Source organism: Pterocles gutturalis, unplaced genomic scaffold (genome assembly GCF_000699245.1).
Source record: "Pterocles gutturalis isolate BGI_N339 unplaced genomic scaffold, ASM69924v1 scaffold11565, whole genome shotgun sequence".
NCBI classification, from domain to species: domain Eukaryota; kingdom Metazoa; phylum Chordata; class Aves; order Pterocliformes; family Pteroclidae; genus Pterocles; species Pterocles gutturalis.
In genome coordinates this window covers 335-17,859 of record NW_010145934.1, presented here as the reverse complement: position 1 = coordinate 17,859, position 17,525 = coordinate 335, and the positions used below count along the sequence as shown (strand labels likewise).

At 36.0% G+C, this 17,525-nt stretch overlaps 1 protein-coding gene across 1 annotated transcript; it reads right to left on the bottom strand.

The window, feature by feature from the left end:
• Positions 1 to 1,331: 1,331 nt before the first annotated feature.
• On the bottom strand, positions 1,332 to 14,199 carry LOC104470571 (centrosomal protein POC5-like; the record flags this gene model as incomplete). The annotated part of the gene is made up of 5 exons (XM_010085542.1): positions 14,116 to 14,199; positions 11,614 to 11,661; positions 9,559 to 9,706; positions 1,894 to 2,090; positions 1,332 to 1,508 (listed from the first exon to the last, which is right to left on the bottom strand). Coding segments are annotated over exons 1-5 (654 nt in total), but the record flags the coding sequence as incomplete, so codon positions are not given.
• Between the last annotated feature and the right edge of the window lie 3,326 nt (positions 14,200 to 17,525).

Here is a 17,525-nt window from a genome sequence, read left to right as displayed (position 1 = left end):
CCCCGAGCCAAGGGCTAACCCACCACTAGCACTTAAAGACTTTCACTGCGTAGCTTTACGAAAAATTCAAGTGAATTGTTATTTCATCTTACATCTGTAGGCTTCCGTGCTACTTCCTTATAATTAAATGTTACTGTAGCATAAGTTCAGAATAATCACTTATTTCAGAGACAATTTAGATAAATCAGGAATATTTACACTAAGTTTGTTTTAGTGCCTTATTAATTGACTGAAGTGTAAAGAAACTATTTATCTGCAGAAAGGTTATTCAACTGTCTGAACAAAATAAACAAGCTGAGGAGTTGCTAAGAACTGGAAAAATCTGATTAAGAATTGTTATTCTCTAAAATTGGCTGAAGAAACAATTTCTTTGGTAGTAGAAAAAAATACTGCTTTTAAAATATCATTGACAATTATGACACATTAAACATGAGTGTCACAGAGATACCCAACAGAATTAGATATGTTTGAATGGTATACACTGAAATAACTATGGCTCTGCATATAATATACTAGTTAAATTATATTATACTAATCCTGTTCTTGTAATGTTACAACAATTATATTTTCTTGGTCTGTAAGATTAGACTGTTTTCCAAACGGACACAGCACATCACCTTCCTCCATATTTTAACTCCTTCAATGGATGGGTTTTCTTAAAAAAAAAAAAGTAAATAGGAATTGAAAACCCAAACGCCATTAAGTGTTCTCAAGTACAAGGTAAAAATTCAGGATAGCAATAGGAGGATTCAATTATGTTACATGATTGCAGGGCTGCCAAAATTTCAGATCCATTTCCACAATTCTAGTTAATTTTGAAGTTGTTGATATTGTAGACAGCAGAAAAATAAAACTCAGACTCCACACATACACAGAGACTCCAAATGTACAATCTTTAGACGCTGTACAAATGTACAATTTCTAAGAACCCTAAAATAGAGACTCTTTAATATTTAGGAGACTGTTGCCCATCTAAAACTCAAGAAAACAAATTCAATCACTGAAAAATTAAAAGGTTTTAAAGTGTAAGAGCTAATAGACTCATCTAAGGCACTGTGATCTTCAAGAAATAAATAAGGAATAATAGACTTTAGATGTAAGAAGCAACCAATGCAAAATACATACATACAGCATGTTAAGGTTCCATTGTTAGTATGGACAACATTATTAGCAACAATCATTCTTTTTGTACTATACAGTCTGAATATGTTGTTTACTTCTCCATATTACTTGCTTAAAGAAGAATTTTGTTCAAAGAGATAGACCCAAAAATTCAGTTTGTATATTTCTAAAAAGAGAGGAACTGTTGAATTGTGAAATTGAACTACTACCTCATCTTTCCTGCCAATAGAGATTTCATAAGTACGTAGCAACTCTTTCAGGTTTTCCATCTCATTGCTCAATTGTCTCACATGTGCATCGTGTTTCTCTTTCTCCTGTTTCATTTGAAGCTTGTGATGTTCGATCAAACTAAGCTTCCATTTTCTCAATTCAGTCAGAACATTTGTCTGAAAAGTTAAAGGGATGTCAGTAGTGCAATTAGTAAAACTATTCCCTCCTCCCTAATCGCTTAGTATTAAAACACTTAGCAATTAAGGAGACGTGAATATTTACAGTGATGCCTTCATTACACAGGCTGTTTATAAATATTACCAGACATAACAAACTATTGAATGACAGTAACTGAACACCCCTAATGGAGAGAGTTATTCCAAAGTTCTTGAAACAAGATATTCTAGTGCTTACATGCAATACTCAACAACAGAAAGAATCAAAAAAGGAAACTACCATTCCCCAGTGCAATCACACTGCAACTTTTCCTGCACTCTCACTTATTCTACAACACACTTACATCTGTATATGACTTTTAAAGACTCCACATAAAATAAATACCTTAAGACTTCCACTCCAGAGATCAAGTATGTTTTCTATTTGAGTTACTTTTTCATCAGGTAAAGTTAGTTCAGTCACTATGGTTTCGTTGATTTCTCTTGGACCGCCTGTGGACCCTTGTGGAGAAGTCTCCTCTGAAAGAACAGGGCAAAGTCGTTCCATATTGGCCTCAGAAGGCCCCTTCACTGACATTGAACCTACAAATGAGACAGAGAATAAGGATTGATACTCCGGAAAGGCTAACTGGTCTGCATTCTGGATGGAAGTCAGAAGCCAGGCATGAAAAAAAACCCGAAAGCCCAGAATATTTACGCTATCAGAAACTCCCTTTCCCCATGCAAAACAAACAACGGAATTCAAATACATGCTTCCAAGATACAAGTATATTTAAACCAAGAGTCTTATTGGAATACTAGTCAAATCAAAACTTCCACTCCTTCACTCCTTTAAAGAACAAAATCTTTTGTTATTTCATTTTAAAGACGCAGTTGCAGAACATGCACCAAAAAACCCAGTGTTTCCAGAAACAAAAATTGTCTCTCTCAGTAAAGACTTCTTGTTGATTAATATCTCAGGTCAAAAATATAAAAAAACTTTTGCCATTTTCCTTAATGAAACTGCAAACTTCAGAGGCCAGGGGCCTTCCTTTGTGCTTTCACAACACAACCAGTGGGTATATTTCAATGTTGGTATGTACCTGTATCCATTTTCCTTACAGCCTTTCATTTGCTAATCTAATTATATTTTTAAACTCGAGTAAGGAAATATGTACTATGAATTTATATAACACAATAAGGGCTCACTTTCAGGTACTGTGGCTGACTACCACTGCAATATTTATGCCCAGGCAAATACTTATGGCAAAATTAATGCCCAGAAGCAAATGGGCATGCTTTTTTGTTCCAACTGATGGGAAGAAAAAAATGAGTAAGAATAAAGAAGTTAATATTTAAGTAAACAGAGGAAATTAAATATTGTTTCATATTTAGCTATTCCTTACAGAAAATTTGTTATTTGAGTTGACAGCTAAATAAAAAAATTTTGAAAGAAGAGAGATTAGCAGATTCCTGGTATTAATAACAATCAGAACAGCTTCAAAAGAATACTGTCCTTCTTTCATGGAGAGAGGAACCCTCCAGCATTTTAGCCCTCATTTCTGAGAAAAAATATTGTGTGTACAATTGGTTTCATAGTGGATGGGTATTATTTTCTGGTACAAGCATGCACAGATAAGCTCAACTGTTTGTCACAAAGCAGTATTTTCAAGGAACACTGGAAATGTATGTTTCTCACTTATTTAAGGTGGAGCCTGATCATTGACACTCTTTTACAGTTACTATCACTGTTAGGTCTCCTGTCCAAAGAAAGTGAGAAGAGCTGACTGGCTAATACTCCCCCCCATCAAGTAGGTTGAATTTCAACTGCTACACTCATGCTCCAAAATAAGAATGAAAGAAGGAAGAACTGTGATGCAGAGGCAATTACAACTGCTTTTTGTCATTTCTCCTAAGGTCATATACAACTACACATCATAAAATTAAAATCGGCTTGAGCTAAAGAAGCTTCATCTAACACACCTGTAGACTAACACACAACTCTCTAGACTAAATTTCCTACCCCATTGCATAAGCAGAAGACCGTAAACAGATTATTCCCAATCACACCAATATATTAAGATCAGGGTCTAGCTTTTTACATTGTTCTTCCTGCAAATCAGAGAAGTATTGGTTAGCTAATGGCAGAATTTGAATATTCGTTGTTTGTAAAGATCTCCAAAAAATATGACAGGTAGACAGATGACCTAGACTACTTGAAATACATCTAATTTCAGTGATGAAGAATCTGTCTGGCCTTTCACAATATAAAATATTTGGCAGTGTTACTATTGTCAAGTATTCCCAGTTCTGTCCTTTACCACTTGTTCCCATTCCTGCATGGCACTGTGTTCTTCCTTCAATTGCAGCGTTGCTGTAAAGTGCGTGAAGGTTTGTTTTCAGTTTTAAACTTACTATTTGCTTGGATTACAAAGATATCCAACTTACACAGCACAGCTTGCAAGATATTTTCCAAGAAAAAAACCAGAACAAAATGCAACCAACAAAACCAGAATATTAAGCTAGACTGACAACTGCCATAGTCTGAGATCATTATTACAAGTTTGTCACTCCCCTCCCCCAATTGTTCCCATGTACAGATCCTAACTCAGCTTCCATTCTTCTCATTTACCAGAGGATGTACCCTTCACTGAATCCAACGAGTGTATCTGTTACCTATTTATATCATCATCTCATGTAATTTATTTTGGCCTTCCCGTATTGCCATAATTTTCTAGTTGTACACATATTTTCATTCTTATTCCTAATGCTCTGCTCCTATGACCTCTATACCTTCCACTGCATTACAGGATACCATTAAATTACCAAGGACATTTGGATACGATAAAGCACAAAAATGCACTTCATTAACTAATCCCCACATGCATTTACTCTGACAAATCTCTAGACTGTATCCTTGTTTATAGTAGAGGTAATGAAATCAGCTGTTTTTCAAGATGTCTGTTATCCTAATACTACTGTTTCAGTTTTTTTTTTTTTTCCGTGTTCCTCTAGTATCTAACTTTTTCTGCTTTTATTGAGTAAATAAGCTCTGACTGTTCTCACACACTATCTGCTACTAGTGGCCCACACCAAGGGTAGCAATTTGCTAAAATGTATAGTTTAAAAAAAAAAACTCAGAAGTTTAATGGCTCAATACTGAGGACTGGCAGCCTGAAGAGAAGGAATTTTTGCACTGTCTGGGTATGAGTCATCATTACACATGTTCGCTACAAATAATTTACTGCTCCAGTCTTAGTCATTTTCAAATTTAATCAACTAAACTGGTAGCAAGAACAGGAAATTAAGTTTCAGGTTTCAAAGTTTAAAAGCATTTGGACATTGAATTGAACAGTACAGCATGTTTTATTCCAATTATTTTTCTTATTTGACTGGAACCTCTTATTGAAGATATTATGTATTATTAAATTTACTGCAACAAAGAGAGATTACCAGTAATCAGACTTCTATTGTCATAGTGGAAACATTCACTTCAGTTTCAAAAACCCGAGAAGAAAAGTCAAAACACCAGAACAAAGAATACTCCACAAAGAGAACTTCATTTCAGAAGGTGTCATGTGGCATTGGAAACTCTGTTGGTCTCAATACCAACATCATGTGGAGAAGGGGAAAAAACACTGCAAGCTTGAGAAGCTCCACAGAAAAGCAAACTTTTAGGTGTGAACTCTACACCCAGCATAGACATGCATTTTGTTCGAGAAAGTTATAGGACACTAATAATTTATGAATTTGTTATTTTAACACAGCAACAGCATTAGAGCCAGGCAGGGAAAGAATAAATGTCAAAGAGCCTTTTTAAAACTATTGTTTTAAGCTCTATCTCAAGGAGACAGAAGACACCTCTTTCCTAGACTGACAGGACATAGTGACATTTTGAACAGCAAACCTATGTTTTGATAAAGCAGCAAAGCACCAGAAGTTTATTTATAGAGCATAGCTAATAGAAGTATGATGTGGCCATGTAAATATTCTTCTTGCCTCAGTCTCTGAGAAGATCAAGAGCACCTTCTTAATCATTAGTTTTCATTTCAAAAATAAAAGACAAATTTTATTTTGCAAGGTGCTTCCCTTTGCAAAGATAATAAACATCCAAGTGTCTATAACCAAGGGGAATATGCGGCTCCTTGTAATGAGTAAAACATAAAGCTGCAATGCAAAATTTTGATCACTGTCAAGCATAAGAGCATTTTTTTCCCGTCCCATGACAATTAACTACAGTTTGCAAATGACTATTCTTATTTGGTAATGCCAGCATATTAGAAGATAACTCTATTAAAATATTTCAAGAGAAGCAATCAAGGGAATGGAAATTTGTCCTCTCACTTCTACTGCACATCTTTAGGCAATAAAAAGGAACAAAGACTTCACAGGATATATATTTGACCTCAGAAAAAAAAGTAAGAGCATAACTACACTGACAGAGTTAAAGAGAGACAGCAGACAGTGCTGGTTAAAATCTTCTCTTCAGACAAAGATGATAAGAGAGGGAGTATACAGTCATCTACAGAAAAAAAACCACAAGTCTAGTGTTTTGATTCTGAGCTTCTTTCTTATAAATAGCAGTACCACACATCACAAATATTCCCTTCCAAAACAATGTTCCATTCAAAGTAGGAGACAAAACTCCAAGCAGACAGAGGACTGGGGACAAGACCTGAACTGGGATTTGCTCCATAATATAATTCCACACAGCTGGGTTCAAAACTTTCTGCTCCTGTTTTAAGAACAACATCTGAGACTGAGAAATACTTCCACCAGCTGACCTGAACTCTACAAGTCGAGAGTTTTGAAAAGTGTTTTTGAATCCTGGCAATCTGCTAGTGTGATCGATCAACAGCCTGCTACAATGTAAGAAGATTCAGAGGAGATGAGCACTATGCTCAAGCTCTGGGAAGAGTACAGGGAGTGACCGCAGCTGCTGTAAAGAAAGCTGAACTTTTTCTCAACACAGGGAGGGGCAGAGGGTTGCCTTTGTTTTTCATGAATGGCTGTATCAGTTGAGTGGATCAACTTCTAGAGTAACTAAGGCCACTTACACAATCTGTTGAGGGGATCAACTGGTTGTGTAAATGGCCTTAGCTAATCGAGAAGTGTGAAAGCATTCCTGTGCTAGCCAGACAAGCATGTGGGAAGTGTTGGCTCAACCCAACACAGTATAAAAACTGAGCAACCAGCAAAATGAACGTTCAGCACAGCAATGGGCTTGAGCTGGCTTTAACCCACACAGGCCCTCCCGGCAACTGCGGATGCCCAGTGTTATGATGGTTAGTGTATAGATACTGGTAACAGGAACCAAATTTGTACTGTGATCTAACTGTACATTACAATTACTCTACCATGCTGTGACTTTTCACCAATTCCTGCTCAGATTTTGGCTAACACACAGCTAATGCTAAAGCCTGATGTATCCTGGAGTAGTGTCATTAGTTCACAAGGCAAGAGCAGTATGCATCCAAGACATGATGGACAGAAGGGCTAAAGGTCATTATGCAGCTGTTATCACCTGCAGCTTGCATTCTCCTGGAGCCATAATCCTTGCTCATTGATTGTCTGGCAGTTCCTTCAGAATTCACTAACTTCCAAGCTGGAAGGTATAAACACATCAGCTTACCCAAAAAGCTTTTGAAATGTATCCAGCAGCAGCCAGTCTACTGAGGCTTTCGTGCTTCCTGGTGTGATACAGAGGTCTGCACTGTGATAGAAGAGGAAGGATGAGCCGTCTCGCTGTCAGTTAGGTAATTATTTTTCTCATAGGGGTGTGAGCAATGAGTTGCAAGTTATGAATTGGAAAACTCGTAAGTTAAAAACCTTATGTTAGATTAGTCTGTATAAAGAAGATTGAACCCTTGTTTTATGTATTTGTTTTCTTTCCTATTGAGCTCGGAAAATAAAGTTTAATTTACAGAGTATGCTGGCCTGTAAATTTGAGAGATCCAAACAGACCATGATGTGTGCTTGCATTGTGATTTCAGTATATCGCTCTATCACTCTGCTAAACCAAGATCCCATGTTATAGCAAATATCTTCAGACGAGTAAACTGGTATTAGAAGACTAAGCCCTCCTTGTGTGCAATATCTAAAGGAACCTGGTCAGAGAGTATTAGACTCTTGACAGTAGCCACAGAATGTTCTTTGGCTGTTAGACAGTTTAAACGCTACCTTTAGTTGAATCTATCAGACTGCAATTTTTGGTACCTTGACCTGATATAACAGATAAGGATGTTTCATTCCCCCAATCAAAACATTTTGTATCATAATTTTTTAGACCCCAAGCAACTGCTCTCATGCTAAGAGTTGCAGGACTCTTACTAATAGTAGAATTTTTTATACAATGTTTGACTGTTCAAGAATAATTGCCACAGTACAAAATACCAGCAGCTTCTATTAATCTGATTTCTCATGCAACTTGGTACAATTCTCACACAGGACATAACTACACTGGATCAAGTTAATAACCTTCAACATGTTAAGAGAAAAAAACCAAAAAGCAAAGCTTGCACTTGAAACTCATCTGTTGGCAGAAGTTTGTCTAACATTCACATTCTAATTCCAGATCTACTTCCATTACAGAATATTCTCTCTCTAAATCTCTATTCTCATGCCTTCTGCATTTCCTATGGTAGTCTGATATTCAGAAGAACAACCACACTAATTCTGCATGGGAGAAGTTATGGATATGATGTTCTTAAGGCCTAAGATTCTTCATTAATTTATAAAAATTATAAAACATTTCTCCTTATGGCATACTGGATAGAGAACTAGGTATTGGCTTGTTTATCTGAATATACCTAAACTCCACAGCACAAACTCACCTTAGAAGGATAGAGAGCATAACCAATACTACCACCCTCACTTTAATAACATTCCTTATTTTAAGAACTTGTTTCTAGATAATTTTTTATTATATTGTATTAATTCGAGTTAACTAAATATTAATTGCCAGCTTACTAAGACTACTTTATTCCAGTGAAAGCAACATACAATTTAAGGACATGGATTTTTATTTTTTTTTTTTACTCACGATTCTTTTATTAATATGAAATAAACAACTTCCAGTGTCTGTATTGCCCTTTGCAACTGCACTGATAAATTCCTGCTAGTTGAGAGTTATTTACCTCTGGTCAGCATGGCCAAGAGTTCTTGCATACATTAGCCCTGAACAACATTTACTCTACCACTAGATTTACGCAGCACTTCAAGGCTGCTTAGGCTCTAGTAGTAAAATTATCCACGTATTTTACACCCCATGCTCCTCTAAATAGTAGAGAGAAGCCCATCCTCAAGGGTTACAAAAAGAGGAGTGAAGGGAAAAGTGTAGGTAAATAATTTAATCATAAAATAGCATGATAATGAATAGAAGTTAGTTTTAAGTAAGTTCTTCCTGAGTAAGCTAAACTCCCTAGTAAAGAAATAACGCTGGTATGATGGTTTACTATTTCTTCTGAAGCAAAATTAACAGAGCTTCCTCAACCTAAGTGCTATTGACAAAAGCACACAATATATAACCATAAATACCAGTGTTACTAATGCATCACAAGACACTAAGCTTATATAGTCCTAAATACCAAGCAATGAAGTAAAAAATAGTGTGATTAAACTAAAAGAGCAAGAATGACATTCATGTAGTGACAAGATAAGACATTACACAAAGCCCTTTTAAGGTAACTCTCATTTCCAAATAATCATATTTTAAATACTCATTTATCTATCATGTCAGCACAGGTATGAGCAAAACCAGCTGTGACCTGTCGAATTTCAACAAAGTATACTGTAAGTAAGGGCAGCCTTTTTTGCATTATTACACCAATTACTTTAAACATCTACATCACAAAACACAGAGAACTGTCAGCACATCAATAGTATAATCTGAAAGCGATATCGGAAAGAGAATCCTTCAGTGAATATGCCTTCTAAATTTCTTGTTGTGCAAAATGTAAATGTACTATATATGAGTGACATATATTTTCAAACAGAAGGCATTAGAAAACTTAAATCAAAAAAGTTACATCACTGCTCTTGTAAGCTCAGAGCATAGCTTTGCACATACTACCTGGAGTCTTACGGTGAATGCCATCATCTGTTACACTTGAAAATCTGCCATCTGCTCTCAGTTCTGAAGAAGGTTCTGACGACTTCAAGACACACAGTTCAAGCTTTGGAGTCACTACAGCATAACGAAGCAGCTCTTCATATTCAACCTGTCACAAAGTGATGACAAATAATTATAAAACTAATTACATTTCTACAAACTAGGTATATGTAGGGAGGAGTGGAAATGGTTTTAAATTTGAGAGTTTTTTATATTATTATTACTATGGTGAAAACTAAGAGGATTTTCCTTAAAGTTGCAAAAGCAAGCTGTTTTCACACTATGATTATAATAACTTATGTTTCTCTTGTTTCATCTTCATGCCTACTCCAATTACAGCTAGATGCACTATGACAGTTACACAGACTTTGCTAGATGCCAGAATTGGATACAAAATAGGCACCTTAAACAAAAACGTGAACTGAAAAAAAGTTCCAGATCATGTAAGCTATTAATCACTTGACACTGTTCGTAAGCACTACTATTACTGCAAAGAAAAATATGTATTTTTAGAGCCATGACAAAGCTGTCACATTTCACATTCCGTAACATTACAATTTCTTTGGTGGGAGTTCTATAGCCAGTCATCAAAAGACATTTGATTATCCAGTATTTTCTTTAGATTAGATACAATAATGCTCACCTTATAGTATGCATTTTTCAAATTACATAGTTTTAGGGAATGTGTATATATAACTAATATAAAAGCTTTCCTGTTAAATAGTTATAAACCAATCTGACTGGTATGTGACATATTATATACCAAAGTAAACTAATTAATGTAGCATTTTTTTTGAAATCTCCTTGGTAAACAGATTTTCAGGAGGAAATTATTTAGAGTTCATTGTGAAACTGTGAATAATCTGTATTATAATTTAGACATACAATCCGGTAATTAATTTACAAATGTTCCCGTAGCAGTTAAATGCTGAAACCGATCAAACCACTAATTAAACACTTGGAAAAAAACACCAGTTGGAAAGTACTAAAGCATGGCACTAGCAGTCATTTTTTCTTAATATCTTACTAATTCTGTTTAGTATCCTAATGAGGTCAAACCTCAGAAACCAAGTGTGTATTGAAAAATTAGTTTGCTCCTCAAGCCGGCAAAGTTACAGTGGAAACAATCAGTTAAACATACCAGTTACATGTAATATGTTTTTGAATCTACCAGCTGAAAAGGAAAAGGTTTTAAAAATTTCAGTGTAACCCTTATATTTTTGTGGGTTTCAACTAATTAGAGAACATTTTAAGAAGCTAGGTTTTTGTACATTTTTGCTGAATTCTAGCTTCCTTTCAAATTTCCATTTCCCATCTTCTACTCCACATTAAAATTAGAAAGCTAAATAAATGTATGTGAAGCTACATAATTACAAATACATAGTGTATCTTTTTGATAAGCAAAAGGAAGTATTACATTCCATGTAAAAGGTATAGTTAGTTGTGAATCAACAACTTATCAATTTTTCCATATCCATATCGTTCTAAAGAGATATGGTTTAGATTTTATCAGATGTTAGAATTAGAAAACAGACATCTTCAGATGAGTTACTCAACCAGGAACTACAAAGAAATGTACAATATTCCCTGTAGCAAAATTTCAGCAGAGTAAAAAGGCCACTATATTAGTCTTTACCTTAACGCATCTAAATTAAATGATTGTGCAGAAAACATTAGACTAGTTCTCTGTCTTCTTCAAAGAGATCGTGTGACCAAATAGCAATTTAAAACAAAGTTTTTCCCTCAAACAAGTGAGTTTTCAGTCAGAACTGATCCAGCTGCTTCCACAATTACCTTATCCAACTCAAGGGACACAGTAGGTAAGATGTCAGGTGCAAGTAGGCAGCTCATTTTGCGTCACCCAATTTAATCACTAGCACACAGTCTGTCTTACTATAGACATCTTGAGCACTGAAAATACACATATCAAGTTATGGCAGGAAATTTATCTAGTCCTTTAAGTTCTAATACTCTTACTAAAACCCAAAGAATCCAGCATATGATAGGAATACACGCTCCTGTGCACCAACAGAAAGTGTCAATAGACAGTATCCAGTGAAAAATATTGAAATACATGCTTATAAATTCCAATACAATAACACTGTTGGAATGAAATTGAAAGCAAACATTAAAAAAAAAAAACCAAACAAACCAATCCCACAGTATCCCAACTGTAACCAGAAACTTAGACACACACACACAAAAAAAAAAAAAAAAAAAAAATCCTGGAGACTGCAGTAAGAATATGTAAAACAGAGAAAGGGAAACATTAAGTGATTAAGTGTATTATTTCTATCTTAAATATTCCATAACAAAGACATGGCAATTGGAATGAAATATTGACCAATAAATTTCAAATAAAAACCTAATAAAATAAAATTAACAATTTATCTTTGGCTTACTTACTGCCTTTGTTCTGGTTTAAACAAAACTTTCAAGCTGTTATGTCAACTACAAAAATTCTCTTAGAGCATAAAACTACAGGAACATAGTTCTAAAGGTCAGAGGACCTTTGATCATTTAATACATACTACCTTGACTTTGTAGAAGTAAATAAATTTGTATTGAAACAAAAAGAGGCACAAGAGCTTTCAGATGTCTGGGGTTTTTTCTTCCTTCTTAAAGCATTATAAAAATCCATAGATGTTGCATAGAATTTGTCTTCAGGATTGCAGTCAAGGTTACTAAACAACAGGAAAAGAATGAATTGAATGGACAAAGTCTTGCAGAGCTCAATTATAAGTAAATGTAAATTCTCTAGGAGCCAGCGGATTCTTTTTATAAGATAAAGGTAATAAATAATCTGTCCTCTACTTAAAAGCATCAGATTATCAAAAAGGCGCAAACAAAATAAAACAAAAAGGCCCTTCAAAATTATATAAAAGGAGTAGAGCACTTCGCTGTCAGTATTCCTTTTGCTCAGCTGTGACCCTGATGGTGTCCTTTTTCAACAGTAACAGACTCCTATGAGGAGCATCTGAGGACTCTGGGTTTGTCCGTTTTGGAGAAAAGGAGGCTGAGGAGCGACCCCATTGCTCTCTGCAGCTCCCTGAGGAGGGGAAGCGGAGAGGGAGGTGCTGATCTCTTCTCCCTGGGATCCAGTGACAAGATGTGTGGGAATGGTACAAAGCTGCACCAGGAGAGGTTCAAACTTGACATTAGGAAACACTTCTTTACCAAGAGGGTGGTCAAACATTGGAACAGGCTTCCTAGAGAGGTGGTCAATGCCCCACACCTGTTTTTAAGGGGCATTTGGACAATGACTTTAATAATACGCTTTATCTTCTGGTCAGCCCTGAATTGGTTGGGCAGTTGAACTAGATGATCATTGTAGGTCCCTTCCAATGGGATCTATTCTACTCTATTCTAGATATGTTCTCAGTTCCAAGTCAGTCATTCATTAAAATTAGTTTACTTTACATTCTCTACAAGGTGGCCTTAGAACCTCCTTGATAATCAAGCAGATCGTAAAAAAATTCTGGTCTTTCAAAATTTGTTGCACAATGACTTCATCCTGTTTTCCAACTACAAAAGACATTGGAAACGCAGATGAATTATTATTGCTGAACAAAAAGTAAGAAAACTTACCCATGAGATATGACCACAAACAGAGAAGCATACAAACTGCAGAAATGAATCACCCATAAACAGGTAGTTTAAAAGGAATAAAGTCAATCCATATGAAGAAAAAACCCCTTAATCTAAGAATGCTTCTGCCGTACATGCGCATTCCACCAGGTGACAAAAACGGAGATGCATTTCTACTGGGAACTAGCAAAACTTTTCGTCAAAACTAGTCTGTTTTGGATAGAATTGTATCAAAGAAAAAAAATACTGACTCCTCAAGTAGGAATAACAAATTACTGAAGGATGAAAGTCTGCTGCTTTCAAAAGAATAGGACAAAGCTTTTATCCAGTACCTTCGCAGCCTCTCAGAATAATGCTGAGCACAGAGAAGAAAAACCTTCCACTGTTACAGTTCCAACATATCTCAGCATATTTGATGCAGAAAAAAAAAATAGCATTTCCTTTCTATGATTAAGTTGACCACAATCCTACTCCATGGGAAATAAATCCATTAAAAAATGCAGTTCTTACAACATCATATAAGAAGCCTAACACATAGCTACACGTCATCCCTCAGAAAACAGGTTTCTATCCTACTCTGTCAAATTTATGCTCCTTGATAAGACTTAAAACATATAAAAAACAACACCAGAAAAAAAGTACGAAAATTGTATGATTTTACTTGCAGCTGTCATTGATCAACCTTTTAATTTTAGATAAGAATTTTCACATAAATTGAAATCTCTTGTGAATTGCACAAAAGGGAATCCAATTGAAGATATTTTAATCTCAGTTTTTTCTCTAATTTGCTTCTTTTCACTAACATTTTTATTACTTTCCTGTACACGTAAAACATAAAAAAGACGCAAGTTTTGTTAGATTTCCTCATAATTATCCTCTGCAAAACAAAATGCTATGACAGTGAACAAAATGACATTGCCTCTTTCCTACCTGAAGATCTGAGGAAACAGAACTGCCCCGAAAAGAGTCTTTTGGCAAAACTGGACTTGTGCTTTTCTCCTCATCTGATGACATTCTGCACAAAGTCAGTCTATAAAACAGCAGAAGCTGAACTTCATTCTCCAGTTCCAACATGTTTACTGTACATGCACCAAAATTTTCCCCACAGAGATTCTGCTGTAGAAACTACATCAACGCCAATTTGGTGAGCTAAACTCATTGTACAGTCTCCTATAATGCTAGGTAGGAAACTGCCCAATCCAAACCATACTCAAAACTATGCAAAGACTCCAACTGACTTTAAAAGTAAACAATGGAAGACCCAAAAGCAACAATATAAAAGTGGTCTCTTATTTTACACTGACTGAACAAAATTAATACCAAATGCTTCATGATACATAATACAAAATTTTACATCAACGGTAACTAAAACACACTGCTAAAGGAAAAAAAGAAAAACACACGTTTCAAGAATAACAGAAGCCTTAATTTCTAGATACTTTCCTGTGTCAATCCCACCTTCTTGTTCACACTGTATTGTTTTGGAGCTTATCAGCTCGTTTTAGTACTAAATTTCTATAGAGTTACACAGGAATGAGTAAGCTACACTGTGATTTTTTTCCCCCCTGATGAACAACACCTCATCCACAGTCCAAGCTGAGATGATGCGGTGAACACTCCAGTGCAATACCCTGAAGCCTTCACTTAGTGGTCAACATTTTTTCAACTCTTCTTGCCTTATAGGCCCAGGAAGACAAACAGATATGGAAAGACACACAATGCCTTAGGTTCGGGTAACATCAATCATTCCAGCAATTTCTAAGCAACATAGTGAACAAGAGACTCAAAGACTTTCTGAAAGGTATATATATATATCTTTTAATCCCCTGCAGCCTTGAATAAGTTGTTCAGTGAAGAACTGAAGCTCTTGTGATAAAACTTGATAGGATATGAGGAAAAAGAACACTACAGGATATGGGGGGAATTAAAGAAACTATAGAAGGAGTGTGAATAGAGCATTAAGCAAGCTGAACTTGTTAACAAATGAATGGCAGAGCGATATTGTTGCCTGATGCACACGAAAAATAATCATTAGACACACTGAGCAGGGAGTTGTCAGCAGAGAGTAAGCACAGGAAGAAGACCACCACAAATAACCAGAGGAACTGACTGTTTGTACAGTGTAGCAAACAGCCATGCAAGGAAAACTCATTTTTAGAGGTACCTTTAAAACTTTCAATCATACTATTCACAGTTGTTTTTTAAACAGACGCATTTTCTGACAGAAATGTTATTTTTAAATTCCAAGTTGTACTGTCATTAAGTTGGCAGGAATATCCTCCTTAAGCATCATCGTCTTTTTTCAAAATGTAAAAAAAAAAAAAAGCAATAATCTCATAGCTCTCAATATAGGAATACAGATGGAAATTAATTGTCTTTTTGTTCTTTAAGTCATTCCAGTTGCTGATTCTTCCTGCATCACAAAAGCTCTCTCTGGCATGGGTATCTACCAGACAATGGTAGGTCAGAACGTAAGTCCATTTTGGTGCTGAAGATGGACATTTTAAAACTAGTAAAACAACAATTTTACATGCTGAGATTTCCTACAGCCCACATTTCAAAAGACATTACTTGAACCCTAATATAAACACCATGGCTTTTAAGTAAAAGATACGGAGTCTTGTGCAAGTTTACTAAATACTTTTATTGCTGTATACCAGTGTGTAGATGAGAGAAGAAATACTAGCTCCTCATCTCTTCTGTTTTCATTGTCTCCTGCCCTGATAATTTTCTTCTTTCAACTCTCCTACAAACTATTCCCTACCTGTTCCTTTGGTTATGGCCTGTCTACCTAATCAAATAACTTTATACTACCTGAGTAGCCTTAAAGTCCTGGAGGTATTCAAATGTGTGTGTGTGTGTGGGGGGGGTTGTTAGGGAGGATCACAAAGTACCAACTATCTAGCACTTAAAGGAATTAAAGGTGTATTTGCAGCCAGAAACTACAAATACTCTTCCCTTCCCAGTCCATTCAAAAAGAATTAAACTACCATAAATTTTTCAGAGAAACAGGAGGGCAAATGGAGTTCCACGTGAACACAGATGAGTCCAAGGAAGTGAAGGATAAAGGTTTCTTCTGAAAAGTCTGTTCAATAATTTAAGACCACTGACCTGATTTCAATTTTCAGTTTTCGGAGATCATGCTGTTGACACTCAGTCTAGTGTATCTAGATCTCTGCTTATCACTGAAACTACTCTCAAGTTAGTGGTCTTCCAAAATTCAAAAGCTTTCTTCACCATGAGTATTGCCACCTCCCCACTCCAGGCCACTCTTCCCTTCAAATCTATAACTGTAGCTTACCTGTCTGACACTGTCTTGTAAGAGTCACTCACTGTTATGCCAGGCTCCGTGTGTTTGCCTCCTCTTCCCATCCCTTTTTTAAATATCCCTGGACTAGCCCTCCACTGTGTTTGTCCATCTGGTCTCTACCTGACTGCCTTTACTGACTTGAGTGCTCTTTTAGATTCTCACTAACAGGGTACTAAAGTTTGAGCTTTCCCCATGTTTCTATGTTTTGCCTGTCTGTACCTCTAATGTTTGTGTCTAGAGTCACAAACCTTGCATTTTGACTACTGCAACATTCCAGTGAAAATCCCAGTAAACCTAAAACTCTAGAAATCTGCTTACATACAGAACAACAGATTGGATTACTATGATAAACTAAGATAAATGCTCTTCTTTTAAGCAGATGTTTAGACATCATTGCCATGTCATGCTAAGAATAACTTGTTTATCCCAGTGAACAAGCACTATGTTCAAGAAAATACTGGATAAGTTTCTAAAAGAAAAATCAAGGGATATTAAGTAAGACACCATCTCTGGGTCAACAAGTTGATTGGCTAAACTAAAAATTATCACATGGTGAGACAAATGAGAGGATCATCTTCATGCTTACCTTGTTCTAACGTTCCCTGAGCATCTGCCAAAACATATGTCTGACTCCATTAAGGAAAGACAGTTAACAGAAGTAGCTTCTTCCAACATGCAAGTGTACGACTACAATGGTAAGACAGCCTCTTTTAGAAACAGGACCCAACTACAAAGACCTTTGGTCTGACCCACCGTGGCTGCTCTCATCCTCATTAACTGCTTGAGCTGTGCTATGGATTTTGTTCTTTTGGGTTTGTTTTTGATTAAAAGTGATGCTTTCTGAACAATTGAATCTTGCATTCAGATCAGAGGACTCGACACTTTGGAAAGATAACTACTGCACCTCCCAGAACACACAGACGTATTCTTTCCCCTTAACTGCACCCCCTTGCAAAGCAGCACTGCTCAAGTCCACGTTTTTAAGCTTCTCACACTACAGCAGTTCTGCAACTACTCCTGACGCCTGCGG